This window comes from Odocoileus virginianus, chromosome 7, assembly GCF_023699985.2.
Source record: "Odocoileus virginianus isolate 20LAN1187 ecotype Illinois chromosome 7, Ovbor_1.2, whole genome shotgun sequence".
Taxonomy (NCBI): Eukaryota; Metazoa; Chordata; class Mammalia; order Artiodactyla; family Cervidae; genus Odocoileus; species Odocoileus virginianus.
The window spans coordinates 49,690,331-49,717,035 of record NC_069680.1 but is presented as its reverse complement, the minus strand read 5'-3'; the positions used below and the strand labels follow the sequence as shown (position 1 = coordinate 49,717,035).

The 26,705-nt window shown below is 40.8% G+C and overlaps 1 protein-coding gene across 2 annotated transcripts in view; it reads left to right on the top strand.

Annotated features, from left to right (window-relative positions):
• CCDC6 (coiled-coil domain containing 6) overlaps positions 1-26,705 on the top strand; it is a 109,606-nt gene that overhangs the window by 50,912 nt on the left and 31,989 nt on the right. The window contains exons 1-3 of one of the 2 annotated variants that reach the window (XM_020897119.2): positions 1,100-1,231; positions 2,515-2,664; positions 17,219-17,347. In XM_020897119.2, the coding sequence (XP_020752778.2) occupies positions 1,115-1,231; positions 2,515-2,664; positions 17,219-17,347 (396 nt within the window). In that variant the 5' untranslated portion in view covers positions 1,100-1,114. Of the gene's footprint in view, positions 1-1,099; positions 1,232-2,514; positions 2,665-17,218; positions 17,348-26,705 lie in introns of those variants that run through there. The other variant, XM_020897117.2, reaches the window with a different exon arrangement.

The window sequence follows — 26,705 nt, the reverse complement described above, 5'->3', positions numbered from 1 at the left end:
GCAAAAACTTAGTGAAGGGAGGTCTGTGTCAGGCCTGGTTAATCCCTTGTTAAGTTAGATAGACTTTAACCAGCCTCTGTAGAACAGTTCCTCATGTTGTGGGTATGTCCTTGGAGTGGCTTTTTCTATTTCTATTATTCTGTTTCTATTGCCTAGAAGTAAGTGGCTATTCTAAAATGGTGACAAGTTTTGTTGGCTAAAGCCTGGGTCTCTCATAACCATCACTTACTTTGGAAGGCACTTATAGAACAGACCTAGCTTGCCCCCTGTTCTTTTTATTTTTTTAAACTTTTAGGGCCTGGCCTCTTATTTTCAGCTTCTCACTTCTAGGTCCCTGTGCAAAGGGAGTGGTAGTCTGCTGGGCCTTGGAGCCTGGTTCTCTGTTACTGGACTCTGGATAAATTTACCAGTCATCTAAACAGAGAATGCCAGGTAACACACAAGAAGTTGAGTCTGATCTGATCATGAAATGAGTTTATGGCAAACATCCTTTTGAAATCTAAGTGCAGAGTCACCTGCAAAGGCATTACAGTTCCCCTCTCTACCTTTTTGTCCTGTTCCTTTTAGAATAATCAAAGTTCAAATCATATGGAACTTTGTCAGTCAAAACCAGAAAAACAGGTAACTCAAACAGATTGCGGGCTTGGATGTGTGTGTCATAGATGCCCGAAAGAAATGCTCTGGATTCCTGCCCAGTGCACTAGGATGAGATCTGGAAGTCTGAGAGTTTTGAAGCCGAGTTGGGGGTCAGTTTAAAGGGGAGAGGAAGTACCAGTCCTGGGCTGTGCTCCCTTGACCTCTGGGTAAAGAGCACGACCTTGAGAAGCGCTGATGAATTACAGAGTGTGTAAGGGAACCCTGCTCCCCTGGCGCTTGGCTGCTCAGAAAACCTTATTAGCTGAGTGACATGTTCTTTGTTGCTTACCTCTCCCGGCCTATGCCAGATGGTGTCTTAAAGAACTGAAGAGCCAGACCTCCTCCCCAAGCTTCCATTTTCTCTGTGGCTCTTTTTTCAGTCTTAGTACTACATACACGTGACTTTCTTCGGTAGATTTGCTTGGCAGGCAGTTCCAGGCACTGGCGTCCTTCCTGCCTGTGATGGGGAGCAGGGAGGATGAACTCCCCAGAAACCAAGGCTCTCCAGGTGGGGGTGGCAATCCCAGCCAGCCCAGCCAGGCGAGTTGGGAGTGGCTGTCGGCCCTTTTACAATAAAAGGTGGCGATTGTTTCAGGTAGGTGCCCTTTCTTCTCTTGCCCTCTGGCTGTCTTGTATAAGTGACAGGTGTTGGAGGCTTGGAATTGCTGCAGTTCTTTCCTTCCTGGACTTGGCAGATGAAATAGGACTGCGTTACTGGGGACTCGTGCATCAAAATGTTGCAGCTTAAAAGGTACTTTGAAGAGAGCTGAGTCCATTTGGAACAAGCCCCCGTTTTCTGAAAAAATTAGTTTCCTGCAAGGATGACTAGGTTTTTCTGTTTATTCTGTTAAAACACAAGTGGAGGGAGGAATCTATGGGAGAATATTTTCATCTCCACTGAATGATGCCTGACTCCCTTTTTTTCTGTTTTTAACATTTAGTAATGCCTGTCCTTGCCCTCACCTCCAAAAATTCCCAGTAGGGAAATAAATAGGTGAAAAACGACACTCCTCTCATCCATCCTTATCTTTCATCCCCTGGACTCTTTGCAACAACTATTTTTTAGCTGTTTGCTATTATTTCCTTCCAATAAATATTTAATGAACATGTAAATTAATCTGTGTCTATCTGTATTGCTTTTCAAATTGCATATCCAAACCCTTTCAGTAACATCTTGAAGAGGTGACATGATTTTACTTTTGGTAAACGGTACTTCTTTGCTTCAGTAAAAGATGTTACCTAGGTGTTTTAACTCTGAACCCTTCGAATGAGGAGACTTGTGGAGAGTTGTCATTAATTGATACGCATACCCCAGCATTGGACCCGTCTGCCATATGAGAAGGAGCTTTCTGTATCCTGGTGATTGATTTGGGATGGCTTCTAAAGACTGCAAACCATCTTTATTAATTTCTTTGAAATATCCCTTTAATAGGGCTTGCCTGGTGGCTCAGACAGTAAAGAATCTGCCTGCAATGCAGGAGACCTGGGTTCGACCCATGGGTTGGGAAGATCCCCTGGAAAAGGGAATGGCTACCCACTCTAGTATTTTTGCCTGGAGAATCCCATGGACTGAGGAGCCTAGAAGGCTACAGTCCAAGGGGTTGCAAAGAGTTAGACAGAACTGAGCGACTGACAGCTATCCGATTAAGACGATAGTACTGGGAGTCCCTTTGGGGTAACAGATTTACCTTTATGGTTGCTACTCAGTTCCTCTGTTTTGTCATCTTGGGGTATGTTGGTTCACAGTTAAAAATAGAGCTCTAATTAAAATGGGCACCCTCTCTGAAAAGAAGAACTATATTTCAATTAGTAAATTCCTATTTGCTTAACGTATTTTTGTTTTCTTCTGTTTTTCTCTTTTTTTGAAAATTTTAACAGCAAGCCCGGGCTGAGCAGGAAGAAGAATTCATAAGTAACACTTTATTCAAGAAAATTCAAGCTTTGCAGAAGGAGAAAGAAACCCTTGCTGTAAATTACGAGAAGGAAGAAGAGTTCCTCACTAATGAGCTCTCCAGAAAATTGATGCAGGTAAATTACCTTTTCTTCCCCTCTTATCTTCCCTGCCTGTTTTCTTCTCTAGGGGAAAAAAAAATGACTTTGATCTAGCACTTTGCTTGAAACATTTGCTGATGAGGTCGTAGCTAAAATTCTTTAGAGATTAAAATACCTAAGTGAAGGTGGCAGCAGTATAATACTCAAGACTGTGGTTCCCAGCTCATCTGCTTAGGTGAGGTAAAATTTTATACCCTGACCATTTCAAGAAATTGCTGATGAGCCTGAGGCCTTAGCACAGGAGTCAGTGATATATGAAGTATTTTGGGATTATGAGAGTTAATGCCAAATGTGAGATTTCTTTCTCCTTTTATGTTGAATCTGTAATGACTATGTGGACATTTCTGGCAACCAGAAGTGGGTCTTTTGTACTAATATATGAAGATACAAAGGGAAATGCCACTTTGAGGGGAGAAAAATATATGTATCTGTGATAGTTAAAATTATGCACAGTCATTTGTGTTCAGATGGGTGAGTAATATGTTACTGAACAAATAACAAATGTTTTAAAATTAATCACTAATAGTGTATAGAAGACAGCACACAAAACATACAGAAATTTTTATTTTTCTTGTTAGATTGTTCTACCTTCCCCTCCTGTTTGTTTTGTTTTCCTCTCCTTGAAGCTTACTAGTAAATTACAAAAGTAAGATTTGTTTAGGGCAAATATCATGCAGGTTATTTAGTATGAACTTGAGAACAAGTGGGACATGGAGTTTTCATTGTTTAGCACAACATTTCCAAAATAGTGAATAGGTATAAAATTATCCAAAGAGAACCATTATTGGTATTTTTTTCAGATGGCTGTAAAAGATAGAAATCTTTCCTTATATTTTTTATTCACTGGCATTACTAACAATTTTATGCATTAATTTGATCAAAATATGTATTCTAATGAGATTATAGCAAAAGGATATTTGAAGCCTAAAAAACCTTCCTAAATTCTTCTCTTACCTTCTAACACATCAAATGTTGGAAGAAGAGATCAGAAGCTTTAGTGTTAAGACCATGCAATGGTCCGTCTTTTTATTCTTATTTTCATACCTAATTACTGAATAAAGATACCACTATAATCTTGTACAAAATTTGATTTATGTGGTAGCTGTTGGAATGTGAAGGATAGAGATCCTCAGTCAGTATTATCTAGCAGAGATTTATGGTGGAATTTCTGTGTTGAAATGTTTTCTTTATTCCTGTGCATTCTGATTTAGAGAAAAAAATGAGGTAGAAGATTAGTTTGACTTTTGACTCTATCACACCTTGGCAGCATTAGACGAATTATTCTGCATGTTGCTTCCAGAACTGTAAGGATATGATTATGGCTTCCTTTTCTGATTTTAGTGTGTAATCAGATGCCCTAATTTTTAACACTTTGAGAAACATTTTTTTTTTGTTTTCAACTTGCATAGTCATTGGTATTTGGAGTCTTTGATTAAAGTACATTATCAAGCAGTCAATATCCTAGCCAGATCATGCTTTTTTTTCTCTGGAAAGACTCATTTTCATTGTGGGTTGTTCTGTAATATGTAGTTTAAACTAGCCTCTCATTAGCTTATTATCCTGACCCACCTACTTTCCAAGGACATTGATGTCCCTTAAAGCAAGCTCGTGGATAGAATGAACGCCTAAGAGCCATGTTCAACAGAAAAAGAGGTTAATTATAGTAATATACTTCACATAAGAAGGTTTGAACTTAAAATGTAAGCTCTGAACATCCTATAAATAAAGCTGTAACTTGGAGAAATGTAGTTTTTTGTTTTTGTTTTTTTTTTTTCAGAATTATTTTTTCAGATTATTATTTTTTCCAGATTATTTTTTCAGAATTCTTACATTAAAAGAAATAGTTTTACTTGGTCAGGAGAAAAAGTTTCATATATTAAAAACTTAAATTTCTTGAGGGGCATGGATCTTTCTAAAGAGACTGGGTAATACATTAATACAAACTGGACAATGCAAGACAATGTTACCCAAAGTAGTTTGTAATGTGGAGCCTTGGTCTTCACATGACTGGGTCTTATGTTCACCCTCAGTCAAAACAGTGTTCAGTATGAGGATGTAAGTCTGTTGTTTGGGGAGTTCTAGGTGGGTCTGTAGCTCATTAGTGATCCCACTTGTAGAACCTGGGCAAATGGATGGTCAACACTCTGAGACATGAATCCTAGCTTGGTTCCTAGGTTTTATTTTCATGTATTATATATATACAATACATATATATATATATAGAGAGAGAGAGAGAAAGGGAGAGAGTGTGCGCACTTAGTCTCTCAGTCATGTCCGACTCTTTGTGAACCTTTGAACTGTAGCCCACCAGGCTCCTCTGTCCATGGGAGTTTTTAGGCAAGAATACTGGAGTGGGTTACCATTTCCTCCTCCAGGGGATCTTCCCCCACCCAGGGATTGAACCCATGTCTCCTGCATTGCAGGCAGATTCTTTACCCACAGAGTCATCAGGGAAGCCCTATATATGGGAATTCCATATGTATATATAGTAATAAAATGCAGGAGCCTCTGGTTTGAGTTCTGGGTTGGGAAGATCCCCTGGAGAAGGGAATGGCTCCCTACTCCAGTATTCTAGCCTGGAAAATTCCCACGGACTGTACAGTCCATGGGGTCGCAAAGAGTGGGACACGACTGAGCAGCTTTCACAAAAGTATATATGACATAGACATAAAATTTGCCATTGCAGCCATTTTCGAGTGTATCGTTCACTGGCCATAAGTACACTCACATTGTTGTACAACCATCCCCACCACCCATCCCCAAGAACTTTTTCAAACTGAAGCTGAATCCATAAGAAATAACCCCTTATTCCACGCCCCTGGTTCTTTCTAAGACTTTTGAAAAGACACGAATGGCAGGTAGTGTGACGTTGAGGTCTCTGGCAAGTTCCAGAGCTGTGCCTACTGTGACATGATAGGTGATCCCTTGCTTTGGACACCAGGTGTCAGCTGCACGCCGCTTTGTGGTAAATCCCTGTATCTTTGGCCAGATGGAAGGCTCTTGTATAACCGCCGGAAAGAAGGGCTGTAGGCCCACTGTACCCACCCCCAGGCTTTCCTGAAGGGTTTCAGCCAGTCCTTTGTTGCAGTCTCACATTTTCTGCCACCCAGTGTGGTAGAACTAATCTCCCATCTGGAAGATTTTTAGAGTAATTGGTACCAATAGACTTTTCCAACTGTGTAATTACTTTAGTATGACTCTCTAGGATGCTTGCTTCTGGATAAGAACTTGTTATGATAGCCTACTAAGAGAAACCGTGCTGCTGGTGACACTGATGGACAGAGGAGTAAATTGACCTGTTCACCAGGGAAGTGTTTAACATTTTTCACCCAGAGGCCACTTAGAGGCTATTTATGGAGCAATTTTGGTTTTGTTGCTTGTGCTGTGGCTGTTGTCTTTGATAGTGAGTGTTGCTTTTATGTGCATTTCAAAGGAATTCTTTGGTCTTGAGAACAAAATGAGATTATTACTATAAAGGAGATACCTCCCTTCCCATCTGCTGTGATACAGATGGTATCAAATACCTTTAAAAACTGAATCAAATGTATTTCAGTAGATGAATAGAAACCCCTTTGCCCTGTTAAAAGATCATGTTTGGAAGAGAGGTTGAACACCTCCAAGTATGTTAATCCTGTCTGAAGTAAACAAAGACACATGCACAAAACAGCATGTAGTTTTTCTCCTTTATTTTTGTATATATCTGCTAGATAGATACCTTGGTTTTGCAAAACCTCTTGTCTGAAAAATCTGATTCTTTCTGAGCCTGGACCATGGGATCAATGACTTGACTGGTAAGAACTGTCCTAAAAAGGAGCCTTCTTATCTAATGCCAAGCCTACGCTAGAACTAAATTCAGCTCTGGAATGCCTTGAAGAGATGTTTGTTGCTTAATCGTAATTTGTAATTAAAATGTGTAAGGAATGTTTTGTGATCAAATTCTTCATCAGAATTTGATTCCTAATATCTATGCTAGGAAAAAAAAAGTCTAAAAGACTGTTCTCTGAAATGTTGGCTGTAATTATACTTGGGTGCTGAGCTTAGGGATGTTAATTTTCTTGTGCTCCTTTCCTTCTCAGTTTGTAGAAGCAACGTGCATTACTTCTGTAATTAGAAAATATCTTACTTCCTAAGAAGGAAATTTTAAACATACCTATTTTGTCCTTGTGTTTTGAAACCTCCAGCTGTATCACTGAACTTGAGAGCTCACAGTCTTGCAGCTGCAGCCCAACTAGACTGGGGTCTGCTTACCTGATATGCAGCAAAGCTGGTCCACTTACGGGGCTGTGGTGAATGAGGATACAGTGTTCACTGCAGGGCGCCAAACAAGGAGAATGGGCAGCTTGTGCTCAAAAGACATGAGCTCCTCGATGGTTTTTCAGGAAGGGTTTTGAAAGACATTGAGGGGAGAGAGACACAGGGTGCATGATCAGCTCATGCACAATTCTCTGATGGGTTGATGATGAGGAAATAGTGATGTTTCAGGAATCTCAGCTATCAGTTTTCTGGTTCCAAACAGTCTGGGGTTTATGTGCACTGGTGGTCAGCATGCAGCGAACTTCTTCCACCTAGTGGGTGTTTTAGTATCTGCACAACAACTCAAGGACATGGCTCAGGATATTATTTATAGCCCCGAGGAGGAAATAAAATAAAGGTCCTTGTTGTATGGCTTAACTATTATTATTTTGTCTTGCTTGACTATTTTCTCACTTCTCTAATTAAATCTGCTCTGTAACCAAAGAGCAAATTTAAAGCTTTTCTACAGACAAGAGGCAGGGGCCAAGGCGGGGGCAGGTGTAAGATGGAGATTTGTCCCTGGGATGGTCCTGCAGGGTCTTACTCAGTTTCACTATCATAATTGCTTCTGTTTATCATGTACTGCATAGACTGCAGTGCACTGGAGTGCCCCTTGCAAAGTCAGGCTCGTTGCAAAGTCAGGAAGATTCTGGACTACCCAGATTGTTCATTTAGAGCTAGCGTAAACAAAATGCTCTTATGATTGGCTTAACTGTCTTGTCAGCTGTGATACGATTCATTCCACTGGCTGCTCTTTAAAAACAAAAACAAAAAACCCTAATTCCTCTGGCTAACAGTTAAGCACCAGTCACCAGTACCAAATGGAAGACCTGTTGTTCCTGAGATGGATAGCGATTTTAGTCCCTGTGGGTTTTCTCACTTGCTTTTATGTAAGCCCAAGGCATCAGGTTCACTTCCTGCTCTTGGGAAGCCGTGTTCAATTGTTGCCTACACTTTTCTCCACCAATACTGCCGCCAAAAGTTAATGAATATTTTTTGTTTCTTTATTTTAAAGCCTGGAACAGGACTGAGATAGGAATACCGAGTATTATATATCTCTCTGAATGTTTTCACTCTAATCCAGTTTTCAAATTTTAGACCTTAAAATAACAAATAAGTTTGTAGTCTTGTACTGTAGAGTCACTTTTGAAATTGGATCTGGTCCTCAGAAAACAATGCCACTGTAGCTATTAATATAATAGAAATGATTGCACTCATTCCCTTACTGAGGAGACACATTTTTCTTATTAATGGTGGAAAGCACTTAAGAACAAAAGTTTTCTGGATCTCTTGTTAAGTGGCATGACTTATTGTTACTATTATTGACTTGGTCCCTGAGGTGAGAACGCCTCCGGGAATTAAAGCAGTTGCAATTTCCTAGCATCTGTGGAAAGATGATATATGGAGGGAAGGAAGGAAGTTGTGGGCAAAAACCACTGCTGAAGCCACCATTGTCAAGTGATACAGAGCTGAGACGTTCAGAAGGCTGTTCTGTAATAGCATTATTCTTCCATCTGTGTTCGCACAGGAATGAAACTTAGAGTAAGGCTTGCGACAAGTCCCTGAATCTGCCTGTTGACCTAGACAAAGGATTACATTCAGGCACCTCCTCTCTCCCTCCCCTCAACCTGGAGTAGTAGTTTCTCCTTCCACTCCCATCTGAACGAGGCAGGTTTTCTTCTGCAGTGTGCCCTTCTGTAATCCCTTCAAGCTATGTCTGTGGAGGGCAGGCTTGTCCGCAGGCACTAGAAGTGAGCGTAGATGCCCAATTCTCTTCTCAAGCCTATATGCCAGAATCTGAGGCTGCCTTCTTTCACTCCAAGTTCTCCAAGTCACTAAGATGGCAGTGTAGTGATCTTGTTTGTTCAGGCAGCAGAATCACATGTCAGGGTGATAAATATGTATGAAACCCTGTTTAGTTCCTTTTAAAGGCACCGAGGCGAACACTGCTGTCACATCCATTCAGGTGAAGGCTTGTTCTCCCGTGGCAGGGGAGAAGAGACCTTGAAATATGTTCTTCATTAAGCTGCCTGGACCAGTGGCCCTCTTGGCTTTCAGTTTTTCAGGGCTATTAATGCCAAGCAGAAAAATTGGCTATCACCTAATAGCTCACAGAACATTTGGGACCAAATTGAGTTGTGTTTTCTTTTCTGTTGTTGTTCTCGTTGTTGTTTTTCACTCCACGTTATCTGACTCTGAGCTTGTGTGTTGTTTCTTTTCATGGAACAGGGGGTTTATACATTGCGTTCACGATACATCTGCAGAGGGCTTCTGGGATGTGTTTATTGCATTTTAAATGCCACAACCACCAGAGGCCAAATTATAAGGCAGAATTTTCCTGTTAGCAGCATGCCAGAAATCTCTCAGTCCAATGTAATTTGCATTATGATTAGAAAATACAATAAACTTGAGGCAGTTCTTTTAGTCTTCACAGATCACTGAGTTTTTTCCCAAAGTGTTTGCAGTATGTTACCGTTATGGCTGGAGTTAATGTTCCAGCTTGGATTCCCCAAATTATAAGAGCAAGGGTCAGGGCTTAGAAGCTTCTCAGACTGACTTCTTTGACAAAATATGGAGAAATGCAGGTAGAAAGTAAAAGTAGGAGAAGGAAATGAAAAATAATGAGATGAAGCTGGAGTGAGAAGTTGCTTTTACTCACTAGGCTAGGGGTAAGTAAGCATTGTTATTTCTAGTTGAAAAGGTGAATCTTGGAGATTGAAAGATACTTGGCTGCACCGTAGAAGGACCTGAACTATCACTGGAAATGCTGTGCAAATGATTTTAAAACTTTGCAGTTATAAATGTTGCAGTGTTTTGCATTTCTTGGGTAATTTTTTTTTTTTTCATTTTAAAAAGTTTACAGTCAGCCCAGTTAGTAATTACCTTAAAATACAGAGATATATCCTACTACTAATTACTTTCCTTTTTTTTTTTCTTTTAATTTATGATAAGGTCTCAGCTTAGAATAAATTCTTTCTTTGGGTTAAATATTCTCTACTCCTCAAAGAAGAAAGGGTTAATTTTTACAAAATGGATTTTTTTTTTCCCCCTCGAGTTGACTCCAGAGCCTCAAGAATCCCTTTATCTTATCCATGGAGCATCTTTTTTAAACCTTCCTCCTAACTAGATTTTTTTCAAAGGTGTTAACCCTTTAAGCAGCATGATGCTATTAGGAATCAAATGTAAGAAGGTCAGACTTAGCCCCTGAGGTATTCTAAGTGGGCAGGAAGCCTCATGTACTGGAGCCCTCCACTCAGGTGAGAGGTTCTCCTCACTGTTGAGGATGCTGACGAGAAAATAACATCCAAAAAATAATTTATTTTCTGGAAGGGCCTACCAATTTTCCTTGCAAAAGTTAAGTATACTTTTCCCCTTTTTGAAAATCACAAATAGATAATTCAGGCAAGCTTCACTGAAGATAAGTGGAAGAATTAACAAGATCACGATGAACTGTTGGAGGAAGATCTGGGGAAGGTGGAAATTGAGAGGAGACCCAGCACCCAAGGCTCCCTTTTTCCTGAGCACATTTGCTATTTATTTATTACAGAACAGCTAAGAAGCTCAGTTGTGCTGTTGGCAGTTGTATAGAGCTGGGGTTTTAGAAGTCAGAGCCCAGGGTTGACCAAAGGTGGGGACAAAGATAAATCACCCCCACTTTAATCTGGAATCATGAAGAGCTATACCATCAGAAAAGAGTGAACCCTTTTTTTTTTTTTTCTGCTTCATTTGGATGAATCAGAGAACACAGAACTTTGGTTTTGGATTAAGGCAGACTGTGCTCATCCCAGCCTCAAGGGGGAGTGTAAATGATGCTGAGCATGTGTGGGAGGTGACTGTGGGAGGCCTCCCAAAGTTGCAGAAATTTGGAGGAAACGCTTCAGGTACTCTAGGCAGAGGATACAGCGTGGTCAGGACGGTGGGCTTGGGGTGCAGTGGCTCTCGTTATCATGGTGACCAGCAGGACTTGGGGTCTGGAAGCCCCTGCATCAGAGTGGTCTCCAGGCATGTTTGCCCAGGGTGATGGGTTTCTTTTTTCTTTTGTTGATGTGGACGATTTTTTTTTTTAAGTCTTTGTTGAATTTGTTACGATATGCTTCTAGTTTATGTTTTGGTTTTTTGGTCATGAGGCATGTGGTCTTTAGCTCCCTAACCAGGGACCAAACCTACACCCCCTGAGTTGGAAGGTGCAGCTTTAACTGCTGGACTGCCAGCTCAGTCCCTTCAGTTTTTAAAATGTGGGGTTTTCTTCTTTTTTTTCCCCTCCAGGAAAAGATTCTTTAGAAAAAGACATGAGCTGTGCCTTTAATCATAGTTACCTCCACTCTCTGTGCTGAGATTGATCATCGTTTGTTAGGTGCCTGGACCCTGAAGGGATTTGTGTGTGCCAACCTTAGGCTGTCACTTGGGCTGAGTGTGAAAGTATGGGGAACTTGCATGGGGACTGGATCGAAGGTGGACTTGAACATCATACCGGCGAGTTCGGGCTTACTCTGCAGGAATGAGGGAGCCATTATAAGGTTTTGAGCAGGGTGTTGTATGAATAGAAAACTCTACTAGTTTAGTTTAGCATGATCTACACTGGACCTGGGGTATCGATTAGAAGCTTTGGCAGTGGCCCAGTGAAGAGGAGTAAAAGACTTGAACCAGAGCACAGAAAGCGCAGGGTGTGTTGGACAGCTGTTCTGGGGGCTGACTTAGTGCCATTTGGTAACTGATGAGATGTGAGGTATTGACTGAGAATAACAGTACCAGTAACAGAAGCGGGAAGGAGGTGGGCTTAAGTGTGGGCCCAGAAGGCGTTTAGTGGTGATGCACTGAATTGAAGGTGGGAGGTTGACTTTCTACTCAGCAGAGCTGGTCAGATTGGTTTAGAGACTCAGTGTTGTGAGAGACTCAATGTTTTTTCAAAGCCCGTGTTAACTGCTTGGAACAGTAAGTCCCCTACACATGAACCTATAAGCTGCAGACTTTAAAAGATGTGAATGTTTGTTCCCGGGTCCATTCATGTAAGTTAGTTCACATGTCTAGCGTACGTTGTCACACACATGCTTCCTGTACAAGTGGTTGTGCTTTTCTGTACTGGCTGTCCAGTTCTGTATAGAGTACAATATCTTTATTTCAAGACAAAGATGTCTGGAAGCAAGGATAAAAGCAGCACTAGATAGCTGATTGTGTTAGTCAGGTACCTAGGCTTACCTTGTCAAATTGAACTTAAGAACACGCTCTTGGAACGAAACTTGTTCATATGTAGAGGGCTTATTGTGTTAATTATATGACAATTATTTTTGGCAATCCAATGACTTAATATAGTCACTATCCCATGGTGGCCTTTACTTGGTTCAGTGCAGATGACTCTAGTTCTTGGCAGTTGTCAATAAATGAGGGATGTTGGTTGCAAAACTTCAGGTCATACAGAGAATGGTTAGCATTGACTAGTGTAAACAGAACTGGGGGCATCTTGGGTTTATCCTCAAGTTGAATCAAAAAAGCCAAGTCCAGGGCTGATGGCAAGACGGCGTGCCGCCCTTGTCTCTGGGTGGACTAACAACAGGCCCAGACTTGCAAACATGCTTCACCAAGCCTGGGATTTGGCAAACCTGCTGCATGCTGGGTGGGTGGGCTGGCTTAGCAGCCAACCTCCGTGTGTACCTGCAGTGGTGCCTGTACCTGCTGGAGAAGGTTTTGCCCAGAATAAAAGCCATTCAGTGAAGAAGAGTTTTTGAATCTCTGATATAAGAAGCCTGGTTCACTGAAGTGGCTCTAGAAAACTTTGGAAATTATGAGAAAGACAGCAATTATTGGTAATTCAGTGATGCTTAAGGCTAGTCTGTGTTAGATCAACTTAAAGCTATACTCATGTTTTTTAATGGGCTGGAAATTGGCTTTGGGACTTCATATGTAAGTGGATACAATGAGAAAATGCTCGCATTTGAGTGCTTAGAATTTTCCAGGTTTGTGGTTGTGTTTTTGCTTATGACTTTTTCACTTACGTTAATATATTTTTCATGCTGAATCCCAGGGAACAAATCTTTATTTATATAACCCCAATTCCATTGTAAATGTGCTGCTTGTGGATCGTCAGTTATGTAATTTCCATTGTACAAGGTTTCTTGTTGTTAATGTTATAATATATTGCACAGTTAAGAGTTCTAAAGCTCTTCCATAATCTGTGAGATTGACTTTGTAAGAAATATATTTACAGAAAATGCTGATTCTGACAACAGATTTTAATCTACCTAAGCATTTTACTTTAGATACATTAAAGGCAAACAAATGAGTTTTTTTTTTTTTCAAACACTTTAATAGAATTTACTTGCCTATTTACTTCTCAGTTTGAATGATTTTTGTTCCACTTCAGGATCTCTGACCTGATTAGTAAGATTAAGAAATGCCTAAGACGTTAAGACCTTTGATTAGAAATTTAAAATCATGTCTTAAATTTTACACCCATGTTGAAGATGCTACTCAGAAATGAAACTGGAGTTTAGTTTTTCTGATAGGTCCTGAAAAGTAAAAGTGTAGGTCCTGAAAAGTAAAAGTGAAAGTGTTAGTCGCTCAGTCGTGTCTGACTCTTTGTGAGCCCATGGACCGTAGCCCACCAGGCTCCTCTGTCCATGGGATTCTTCAGGCAAGAATACTGGAGTGGGTAGCCATTCCCTTCTCCAGGGAATCTTCCCAACCAAAGGATCCAACCTGGGTCTCCTCCGCTGAAGGCAGATCTTTACCACTGAGCCACCAGGAAATCATCTACAGGCAGGTGGAGGGAATTGCCTGGCAGTCCAGTGGTTAGGGCTTCATGCTTCCACTGCATGGGGCATGGGTTCTGTCCTTGGTTGGGGAACTAAAATGCTGTGAGGTGCAGCCAAATTAAAAAAAACTAGAAAAAAAATAGATGGATTCAGGGTGTTGGTTCAAGTCCTCTTGGGGCCAAATAGCTGGAATTTACTTGGTATCTGTTTGAAACAAATAATTTCTAAAATTTTCTCAGGTGCACTGTTATGAGGAAAACTCTGTGGCTATTAATTGCTCAATATTTCTTTCTCTGCCCTCTCTTCTTGCCCATGTAACTCTCTTCATGATTGTTCTGGGGAGTTGTTTGTGTATTTCTTGCTGTATTTCTCTTTTTATTGGTGATTTCTTGGTTCCAAGGAAGAACCAGATTTTCTGTTTCTAGTGTTCTGTTTGGAACACTAACTCTGTGCCCTGCCCCTAAATTGCCTGTCACCCGAGAGATGGCAGAACAAAACAGGCAGCAAAACTGTTCCAGGTCTGTCTTTGGGGGATGTTGAAAACTGTGAGTCTTTGGTTGAGTTATATCTCAGGATGGCTTGATATTTTCCAAATGGTTTGTATAACCCAAGGACCTCGCTTGAGTTCTAGTAACGACAGCTTCACCATCACATTTTCCTTTGGGTATAGCTCTTGAAAGGAAAAAGCCTTTTTAAATTGAGGGCTTTTATAGATTTCATTACTAGCTGAATCAGTATTCTTAAAGGAAATACCTTATCAGTTATTGATGGTATTAGACCATCTGTCTGTATATGAGTCTTTTCCTCTACAACAATGAGAATCTTACCTTTGCTCAGATCAATATTCTGTGGCAAATTGCTGCCTGGGTCTGGGGGAGAGATTTTTTGACATTAGATTGCATCCTTTGTTATTTTGGGCTTCCCTGGCAGCTCAGACGGTAAAGAATCCACCTGCAATGCAGGAGACCCAGGTTTGATCCCTGGGTTGCGAAGATCCCCTGGCCAGTATTCTTGCCTGGAGAATTCCATGGACAGAGGAGACTGGCAGGCTACAGTCCATGGGGTCGCAAAGAGTCAGACACAACTAAGCAATGAACACTTCTCTTTATTGTTTTAATTTACTTAAGAGCACAAACATAACACTAAAAAAAAGGGAAGAAGGAGGCTCTTTGAAATAAAAGTGGCAGCAGTTGAAAACATTGGAGAGACTTCCCTGGTAGTCCAGTGGTTAAAAATCCACCCTGCAATGCAGGGGACACAGGTTCAATCTGTGGTCAGGGAACTAAGATTCCACAAGCTGTGGAGCTACTAAGCCCGTGTGCCACAACTAGAGAATCCTTGTGCAGTGAAAAATCATGCATGATGCAGCCAAGATCCTGCGTGCTACAAGTAAGAATGACGCAGCCAAGTAAATGGATAAAATATTTTAAAAAACATATTGGAAGAAAACACATCTAATGTTTAAAGAAAACTATGCAAAATGTTTAAAAGTTTTAAGACAAAAGTTCATTTTTCTAAAACCAGTAGATATCATTTAAGCTTAGCACTCATAAACTATTTTAGGGCAAAGATAATGTCTTAACTATAGATTTCACTCCCTTCTGCCTCAACTGTGCAGGTGGAAGACACACCATACAGGTAATTTTTATAGAATGCAAGAGTCAGATGAAGAAGTACTTGTTGTGCTATTTTTTTCCCTTATAACTGATGCTTGTTCTGTTGGGGGTCTTTGTGTCTGAAATGCTGAGAACTGTTCTCAGTCTCTGACCATTCCTCTTAGTTCTTTTAATTACTGCTTGATCTTCCAGAACCTGAATTTTAATGGGCTAGCTAAAAATAGACTTGTCACTGTAAGCACCTCTTCACATCTGCTTGCTTTCTGAGTCCCTGCAAGGTTGACCAGCTTTTTAGGAGTTGCATATAAAAAATAGTTGGAGAAAAACCAGCATCTGTTTAGTCAGTATTTCCCGTGTTGAAAGACGATGTCAGGTTTTGAACATTTTTGTTTTCTTCTTAAACACCAAGCCTGGTACTTTCATAGCAATGGAAATGGTTTCAAGTGAGATGATTAAGTATAACTTTTGAGGTTTTTAGGCCCCCTGAGCGCTCTCTCGTGCAGTGCACCCTCTGTGGGTCCACAAAGGGGCAGCTTTTCCTGGGCAAGCATCCATGACTCATTGTTCTTTGTATTTAGTCATTTAACCTTCTGAACGCCAGGGGAGCACTAGGCACTTGTGTATGGAAGAGTGTCTAGCCAGCCCCTCAGAGGTTTGCTCAGGATCTGGTAGGAGAACTCTGGTTTAGAGTTTAGAGCATGGTTTGGGCCCCAGTCTCTGCCACGTTCCAGCTGAATTACCTTGATCTGGTAACCTGTTTTATCACATTAGATATGGGGGTTGTCATGCCTGCCTAACACGAGCCTGGTACGAAGTGCCTGCCTGAAGAAATGGTTTTGGAGCTAGAATTAGGGAGCATTGATCATCTTAGACCTCAAAATCAAACTGTGTGCTTCATTGTTTTTAATAACTTTTGCTTAATTTGCCTGTGGTTCTGAAAATATCAGGCCCTGTGGCTCATTCCTATTAACCCCTACTGTGAATCAATGGCCCCTCCCATCTGAGAACATTGGAAATAAGGCACAGTGATTGATGAGAACCCCAGTTGTTGTGTGCCCACTGGATTTCTTTTATTCTCTTTTGGTTTTGAAGTTTGGAGTACATTTTTTTAAGATTTCTTTTGCAATGGCACCATAACCTTCTCTTTTAATTGCATTAATAAGAGGCTTTCCCTCTTGGTTTTCAGGAAAGATGTAGAAGGTGTGAGCTTGGTCTCATTATAAGAAGTTAATTTTTTGTTTTTTTTTTTGCCAAGTATGCTTACTAGTACACTTGTAAACAGCATTCAGAATACTTTACCAGGTATTTTTTGTGATTGTAACTTCTCTTCCCTCTCTACACACATTGTATGAATGCAAGTAACTATAATTCATTTAATAAAACTGACAGTTGCAAAATTTCTATTTTTTAAATAATTTCTATGGCCAAGGTATAAAAATTTTCAAGTCTCCAAGGGTTATATATATTCTGAAAAGTACGTTTCCTTCCTTTCCTCATCCCCAGTTCTTCCCTATAGAGACAACCACTTACATGTTCTTCAGAATTGAAATCGGTGTTTAATCATGGTTTGATGCTCTGATATACATATATATACATATACATATATGTGTATGTATGCACACACACATATATATGTATACATACATATAGACAAGTGCCTCTGATTATGCACTATAATTTTTGGTTATAAGTTAGAGGAATCAGGAGCAGGTTACTAGGTGTACATTTGGATATACGAGCAGAAATGAGTAAGGTAACTTTTATGATGACCTCCTATACTTGATTTAACCAGCTTTTAGAGCCAGCATTATCATGGCTTTTGAGTGTCTTGATTTCTACATCTGTGTTTTTTTTTTTTTTCTCATTTTCCAGTTGCAGCATGAGAAAGCTGAACTAGAACAGCATCTTGAGCAGGAGCAGGAATTCCAGGTCAACAAACTGATGAAGAAAATTAAAAAACTGGAGAATGATACCATTTCTAAACAGCTTACCTTAGAACAGGTAAAAATATATGGTTCTCTCTCTGTATCCTTAATTAGGATAGTTTTTTTTTTCCCCATATCATCAACTGTTTTTTCAAACTTTAAAAAGTCCTGTGGAATATCAGTGAAAAACATTTTTCAACTTTTTCTTCACACAGTGGGGACTTCCTATCTGAAGTATGCATTGACAGTTCTGCATAGCACCTCCTTACTCTCTGATGCTGTTTTGTTCTTTTTAACCACAACTAATAAGGTTTCAAGAGATATGTTGTGATGTACTGATTTATAGGCAGGAAATATTAGGTTCCTTTTGCAAAAGAGGGAAGAATATGTTTTGAACCACAGGATCACTTCTGTGAAAGTTCCTGAGACAGTGGGACTGTGGAGCAAAAAGTTCTCTCTCAAGCATTCTTCAGAACAATTAGCATTTTTGTCTTTGAATTATTAGCAACCTTGTATGAACCTTGTCTTTTCCCACCTAGATGTGTTGATACAGGTGTGACGTCCTAGACTCAGCCACTCATCCTGGTTTAGCCACTAATTAGTTTTGTGACCTTGCATTAATTTCATTAACTTCACTGGGGTCCAAGTTTTCCATTTGTAAACAAAAGAAGCACAAGCTCCAATCAGGAGTGGGAAGCTTAGAAAGGAAGGGTGGAAGGTAACAGTGCACGATCCGTTTGTCCATCACCCTTGGTAGACATTAGTATTTGCCTTAGGAGGCCAGGCTGGTCCTTATCTGCCAACCCAGAATCTGCCCACCGTTATTGGTCCTGACGGGTGGGTGTGTCAGACAGAAGTTCCTGTTGTCTCTGGCCTAAGTGCTCCTGATGCTGTTCCCATGCTAATTTATTTTCCAGAAGTTGGAAGAGACCAACCATAGTGTACTGCTACCTGGTTTCCATGTAGAATTCAGTATATTGACATTTTCTAGCTCTTCGTGATTTGGATCCCAATCATCATTTTGATGATTTGGCCAAGGCTTCTGTGCAAAGTTGTCTGATTTATCCCAACTTTAACGTCTTTCATATGTGGATGTTAGTCCATGCTAACTGGTTTTTGAATCACCCTCAGGACCATTCTCATTTCATCACTGTACTTGAGACTGAATTGTTGTGGAATTAACAGGTGTAAGAGAAAATGAGGGTTTATTTTAAACTAATTGAACTGACTTTTATTTTTTTGTATTATTCTTCTATCTACCTATATCAAAGGATGGGTTACGGTGTTTTCCAAGACTTTGAATAATGGCCTTGAAATTTTTTTTCAATTCCTTCTAGGTTAAAGAATAAACAAGTTCCATTTCCACAGGCTGGCTATTTAAAAAAAAAAAAACCCAGAGTAATCTAGTCCTACTGTTCCTCTTTGGAATTCAGGTGCAGTTTCCAAATTTAGAAGACTCCTCCACCTCTCTCAGCTTAAAAACATCTTGTTCTGAAGTTCTCCTGTTTAATTTTCAGGATAGACAGTAGCCAGTTCCATTCACATTAGTTTTGAAAATTCTTGTGTAAGCCCCTAATATCCCACAAACTTGTTATTGGTAATTGTTGATCAAGATGTAACCAAGTGACTAAGTGGAATTCTCACCCTGGTTGGTATTGTGAGAACTTTACTTGGTCAATACCTTCTCTGTGATGGCTCTCAGTAATAGAAGCAGCTTCTACCTTGTATTTGCTCTTAGATTCCAGAAGAGACTTTGGAACCGTGACCCCCAAAGTTTAGCTCTGGCCACAAGGTGGAGGTAGTGGCCTAGAGTCAGAAAGAGAAGGGAGAGAGGATGGATGGCTTCCTGGTGTTATGGCTCATTGGAAACTTTATTGACTAAATGCTTTTAAAACTAGGCACGAGGTATACCTTCTCCCCAGTTAATGACTTAGTCCACTGTAAGACTTATGTCAGACCTCAACAGTAAAGAAATGGATTTCCACAATGGAACATGTACAGTGTACATGTTTACATGTACTTACATGTAAACTTTAAAGTAAAACTTTACTTTACAGTTAAAGTCCTAAACTGGAAACTTAACAGATGTGGAATAAAGTGAAAAAAAGTGAAAGTGTTTGTGGGATATCAAGTCTGCATTTTATTTTTTTAATTAAATTTTTTTTATTGGAGTGTAGTTGATTTACAATGTTGTGTTTCAGGTATACAGCAAAGTTATACATACACATATATCCACTCTTTTTTAGATTGTTTTCCCATAGAGATCATTACATCAAGTCCTTGTTTTAATTAAGATGGAGAAATGTTTAGCTACAAGTAATGTTAGTCTGTGTTTGGAGAGAACGATTATGTTCTACAGTAGAAACAAACCTCTGTTTCCATGGATATGCTCTGACCCTCTTTTTTGGCCATCTTTTGGGATTGTCATCTGTATTATAATATTTACTATATATGTCATAGTCTGTATAATATATATCCTGTATTAAAGTTACTATAAGAAGAGCCAACACAGGTATTATATTACTCATTTTGAGGATATATATGTGGTACATGCCTTTGCTCTTCTCTCTGACAACACATTTTTAGAACTAAAAGCTATTTGAAGGCATTTATCCTTTGGGTCTGGTGCCTTAGCACTGCTTTGTTGGAAGAGTTTAAATAAAGTGTGGATTTGGACAGGTTACTGGAGAGGTGTCATTTGTACTTCAAAAGGCAGCATAGGGTCTGGCTGGTTCAGGGCACGGGTAATGGCCTTGGATAGACCTAAGTCCAGCCCTGCTGCAGGAGCAAGGATGTGTGAGGAGACAGAAATGGGAAAGCTACACAGTGAAAAGTGGATAGAGGTTCTGCATGGAGTAGGGGTGCTGAGAATACAGAAAAGACGGTGAAGACGTAAAGTTGAACCCTCTTCTTTGTTACCGGGCAGGGGGAGGATGGTTTCGGCGGTCTGCACGTGTGGTGTCTTTGAGGTGCGTGTCTTGCAGAGGCAGCCACGTAGCCGTCCTGCGACTCTTGCAGGCCTCAGTGTTGGGGGGTGCCACTGGCCAACATCAGGTGACTGAGGAGGTTTGAGAAGACCCGGCTTCCAGGGGCAGCACCCCCTTCTCCCAGTGTCCAGCACCGTGTATAATTGTATCCTGGAAGCAAGGCTTAGAACGAATTTCAGTCCTCGGCACGAAATTTTTTGTTGTTCGATTCATTAATCTGTTGATGGCTGCACAGGGTCTTCTTGCTGCGTGGCTTTCTCCAGTCGAGGGGAGCAGGGCTGCTCAGTCGCAGTGTGCAGGCTTCTCATTGCAGTGGCTTTTCTTGCTGTAGCACTTGGGTTCAGTAGTTGTGGATTAGTTATTTCACGGCATGTAGAATCTTCCCGAACCATGGGTTGAACTTGTGTCCCCTGCATTGGCAGGTGGATTCTTAATTACTAGACTATCAGGGAAGTCCAGTTCTTTTTTTGTTCAATCTTTTAAAAAGTTATAAGGAAACATTTAGCGTATTTTGAGTTCTACAAAGAGGAAAGGAATATTGTCGCTTTCTAGCTCTGAGTACAATGGTTCTGGGTTAAGAATAGAAGACGGCCCATCTGCCTTACTTGTCTAGCAGGTAATACAAGCCAACTGACGTCACAGTCAGTCCACATACAATTCTGATGCTGCTTATTTTTAGTAGCTGCAGTGACTAATTCTAGTGAGTTATACAGATCATCGGTTGTCCTTGTGACTTAGCAGCTAATTGAGTGGCTAGTAGCTTGTGTTCAGGTCTGCGTTATTGACTGGTTGATTTTTTGTTGTTGTTGTTGGAATAAGATAGCTCCTCCGTTCATGGGTAATGTGGGCATACTGGCTTTTGTTAGAGTTCCATGCATCCTGGCGGCTGCCCTGGAAGGCTCTGTTCCAGTAGCTCTGAGGAGCTCCGGCTGGCTTCAGAGAACAACCATGTTCCATGAGCCTTCATTTGCATTAAGGAGAGGAAACCTGGGGCTTCTGCCGCCAATAGAGGAGACGCAGGTTCGATCCCTGGTTGGGAAAATCCCCTGCAGAAGGGAATGGCAACCCACTCCAGTATTCTTGCCTGGAGAATCCCAGGGACACAGAAACCTGGCGGGCTACGGTCCACGGGGTTGCAAAGTCGGACACGACTGAAGCGACTTAGCACACACACGCGTGTGCACAGAGGAAATGTAGTGACCCCTATGCATCATTTGAAGTTTGATTTCACAGACTCATCTCAAATTATGGACGTCTTAAACTTTTTTAATGATAAGACTGATCCATTGTGCTTTCAAGAAAATGTGGAAAACCTAAACATGGAAGTACAAACATGAAAAAACATCACCTAGACTACAGTCCCCCACTCCAACAACTGCTCTTCATATTTTTTCATCATCTTCCTTACCTTTGTCTTTTTCCTCCAACAATAGTGTTGTGAACAATATATACTGTTATCTGACACTAGTAATAACACTAATAATAATGTGTCTAACAATAGTAGAGAAAATTAGAGATACCAAGGGATATATAGTGTTGTCTAACACTAGTAATAACACTAATAAGTGTTGTCTAACAATAGTAAAGAAAATTAGAGATACCAAGGGAACAAATATTTCATGCAAAGATGGGCACAGTAAAGTACAGAGGTGGTATGGACCTAACAGAAGCAGAAGATATTAAGAAGGCAAGGATACACAGAAGAACTGTATAAAAAAGATCTTCACAACCCAGATAGTCATGATGGTGTGATCACTTACCTAGAGCCAGACATCCTGGAATGTGAAGTCAAGTGGGCCTTAGGAAGCATCACTATGAACAAAGCTAGTGGAGGTGATGGAATTCCAGCTGAGCTCTTTCAAATCCTAAAAGATGATGCTGTTAAAGTGCTGCATTCAACATGCCAGCAAATTTGGAAAACTCAACAGAGGCCAAAGGACTAGAATAGGTCAGCTTTCATTCCAATCCCAAAGAAAGGCAATGCCAAAGAATGATCAAACTACCACACAATTGCCCTCATCTCACATGCTAGCAAAGTAATGCTCAAAATTCTCCAAGCCAGGCTTCAACAGTACATGAACTGTGAACTTCCAGATGTTCAAGCTGGATTTGGAAAAGGCAGAGGAACCAGAGATCAAATCGTCAACATCCATTGGGTCATCAAAAAAGCAGGAGATTTCCAGAAAAACATCTGCTTCTGCTTTATTGACTACACCAAAGGCTTTGACTGTGTGGATCACAGCAAACTGTGGAAAGTTCTTAAAGAGATGGGAATACCAGACCACCTGATCTGCCTCCTGAGAAATCTGTATGCAGGTCAGGAAGCAACAGTTAGAACTGGACTTGGAACAACAGACTGGCTCCAAATTGGGAAAGAAGTATGTCAAGGCTGTGTATTTTCACCCTGCTTATTTAACTTCTGTGCAAAGTGCATCATGTGGAATGCTGGACTGGATGAAGCACAAGCAGGAATCAAGATTGCCGGGAGAAACATCAACAACTTCAGATACGCAGATGACTCCACCCTTATGGCAGAAAGCGAAGAGGAACTGAAGAGTCTCTTGATGAAAGTGAAAGAGGAGAATGAAAAAGTTGGCGTAAAAGTGAACATTCAAAAAACTAAGATCATGGCATCCGGTCCCATCACTTCATGGCAAATAGATGGGGTAACAGTGGAAACAGTGAGAGATTTTATGTATGGGGATCCAGAATCACTGCATTAGTGACTGCAGCCATGAAATTAAAAGATGCTTGCTCCTTGGAAGAAAATCTATGACCAACCTAGACAACATATTAAAAAGTAGAGACATTACTTTGCCAACAAAGGTCCATCTAGTCAAAGCTGTGGTTTTTCCAGTAGTCATGTATGGATGTGAGAGTTGAACTATAAAGAAAGTGGAGTACTGAAGAAATGATGCTTTTGAACTGTGGTGTTGGAGAAGATCCTTGAGAGTCCCTTGGACTGCAAGGAGATCAATCCAGTCAATCATAAAGGAAGTCAGTCCTGACTATTCATTGAAAGGACTGCTGCTGAAGCTGAAACTCCAATACTTTGGCCACCTGATGGGAAGAACTGACTGACTGGAAAAGACCCTGATGCTGGGAACGATTGAAGGCAGGAGGAGAAGGGAACGACAGAGGGTGAGATGGCATCACCAACTAGATGGACATGAATTTGAGCAAACTCCAGAGTTGGTGATGGACAGGGAGGACAGCGTGGAGTCCATGGGGTGACAAAGAGCCCGACATAACTAAGCAACTGAACTGAATAATACTGTATTGTAATTTGCTGCCCTTCTTTTAATTTTGTAAAGTAAAATGTAACAACCTGTGTCTGCACATTTTAAACAAGGTACACAGCCAGACATAATCACAGTAAACCCTGAAGTCCGCTTGATGGGAATTTGTAGCAAATCCTTGAAGATGTGTGGGTCACCTGAAGCTCAAGTACAGACATCCTTTGCTGTGTCTTGCTTAGTCATTTCAGTCATGGCAGACTCTTGTGACCCTTTGGACTGTAGCCTGCCAGGCTCTTCTTTCTGTCCATGGGATTCTCCAGGTAAGTATAGTGGAGTGGATTGCCATGCCCTCCTCCAGGGGATCTTCCCAACCCAGGGATCAAACCCAGGCCTCCCACATTGCAGGCGGATCCTTTACTGTCTTGAGCCACCAGGGCAGCCCTCCCTACTGCTTTTCAGGGAGAGGCGGAGAAAAGCCTCGGAGCGTAAGTGAGAGTTCGTGCCTCGGTGGTAAACAAACCCGGGGCAGTAGTGGGTGGTACTCACGGAGCTGCAGCAGGCTCTTTGCAGCTGGTGTGTAATTGAGGAGCTGTCAGAGTGTGATGAAGCCAGCTGAGGGGCCTCCCCTCCACACCGGTGAGAGCAGACCCTGAGCTCTGTCAGGAACACAGATTGAGTCCCTCTGCAGGATATGAAATGAAAGAAGTCCTTCCTTAGGCCTTGTTTCAACTAAGTGCCAAGACTGTGTTCCATCTTCGCAGGTATTATTTTGAAGCACCAAGATGACATTTGCCTTGTGCCTCAGTTTGAACAGCTGATGGCAGGGACAAAATTAAAAATGAGTTTTCTTTATAAAGAAAGCGGCACCTCACCACGGTCCAGCCATGTATGTTCCTGGTCACGCACTGGTGGTAAAGACTTTGCCTGTGACATTGCAGGGCGTGGGTGTGCTACGCAGAGTAAGGGCAGCAGAATCCAGAGACACTGTACTGGGACCTTCTAGTTGCTTGTGATTAGAATGTAGAAAGTCAGTTCTTTTTAACTTTAAACTCTTTATTTTGATTGGGGTATAGCCCGATGAATAATGTTGTGGTACTTTCAGGTGAACAGGGAAGGGATTCAACCATATATATACATGTATTCATTCTCCCCCAAACCCTCCTCCCATCCAGGATGGCACATGACATTGAGCAGAGCTCCATGTGCTATACAATGGGTCTTTGTTGGTTATCCATCTTAAATATAGCAGTGTGTGCATGCCCTTCCCAAAGTCCCTAACTATTCCTTCCCTCCGGCAACCATAAGTTCATTTCATGAAGTCCATTGGGAAAAAAAAAAAAACAACAAGAATTTGGTGGGTAACTTAGAAAAGGTATTTTCCTTAGCTAAACGTATGTGGCAAATCAGTGAATGGCTAAATCCTGCATCTGTGTTACCCACCAGTTCCTAATTTATCCCTCCCCCCACCTTCCCTCTTTAGTAATGATAAGTTTTCTATGTCTGTGAGTCTGTTTTTATAAATAAGTTGATTTGTATCCTTTTTGAATTCCACATGATACTTGATATTTGTCTCTCACAGAGGCTTATTTTAGATGATGAGCTGAAAGTGGCCCCTGATGTGACAGTGTCTTTGCAGCATGCACTGTGGTATGTGTTCTTGCCCAAAGATTCCTCCACTGTGCTCTTGATGTAGGAAAAAAAAACCTGTATACCCAAGACTTTGAAACTTGCTTGCTTTCCACTGATGGTAATTATTTGGTAAAAGAGTCCCCTAGAATTATGAACCCATTATGCAAATTTGTATAATATTGCACTGATGTCAAAGTGATGGAAACTTAAGTCTGGAAACCATATAAATATGACTAATTATATGTGTATCTGTTTCATAAAAGACCTTCATTTTTCAATATCATTAAACAAAAGATTTATTGAGCTGGTAAACTATGAAAGTGTCACTTTTCACATATTAAATATTAATTAAGGTATTACTATTGTCCTGAAGTTCTACCCATTTCAAAGAGTATAGATACCATTTTTGAGAAGAAAAAACTTACAAGCTATAGGTAAAGAAGGTTAATAACTCAAGGCTCTCTGGAAGATTCTCAGTCTTCCAGATACCTAGCTGAGCCTTCAGTATAATTTCTCCTCTTAGAGTGTATGAATTCATTCTGTTTTAGGTATGTGAATTAATATCCAAAGTCAGGAAATTGTTAATTTTTAAGATTGACTGTCTTCCCGTTTTTTTGTTATAAGCATAGTAACTGTTCATTAAAAAATTGTGTGGGGCGGACTTCCCTGGTGCTCCAGTGGTTAAGAGTCTATCTGCCAATACAGGGGATGCGGATTCGATCCTTGGGTGGGGAACATAAGGAACGGGCCATAAGGCAGCCAAGCCTGTGAGTTGCAACTCGGAAGCCCAAAACAGCCAAAATACATAAATATTTTTAAAAATTGTGTGGGAGCCGGAAAACATACGAAGATAAATTACCACCAGTATTTTTAATACTTTGACCCAAGGGCCAACCCTATTTATCTTGCTATTCTTTATGGTTTTTTTGTGTGTCTTTTTATCAGTATGTATATTTTTTCTGTTCTTTCTTTTTTTGGCCATACTGCACAGCATGTAGGATCCCCTGACCAGGGACCATACCTGGGCCCTCAGCAGCATAGTGGAGTCCTAACCACCGGACCACAAGGGAATTCCCTTCTCTGTATATTTCTGGTGCACATAGAACAGGCAGTTGTCATTGGCTGCCTGTTCTGGGAAGAGCTGTCATGGGCTGCCTTCCAAAATTGGGTTTTTAAGACAAATGTTTGGAGTTCAAAATATATTTTCATATAGGAATGATGGTAATTTGGTGGTCAGACTAAAACTTTTCAAAGTAGATTGAAATGATACACTAAAACCTTTCAAAATTCTGTAGTTGAGCACATGGTCATGCTATGTGCTATGGTCATCAGGCTTTTTTGCCAAGTATTCCTTTCCCTGACCTCTGTGAGCATCCTGGTTCCCTGTAAGTGGAAAATGCTCCATTGAGAGAGAAGTGTGGTAATGTTGGAGCTGTCTCTTGGCTGCCCCCTGCTTTCTCTGCTTTTTGGGTAGTGAGTGTCTGCCCCCTGAGAAGACACAGCCAGAATGGGCTGTGAATTCAAATGAGCCAGCTCTACTTTTATACACTAAGTTTATCCATTAAAGAAGTTATTTATT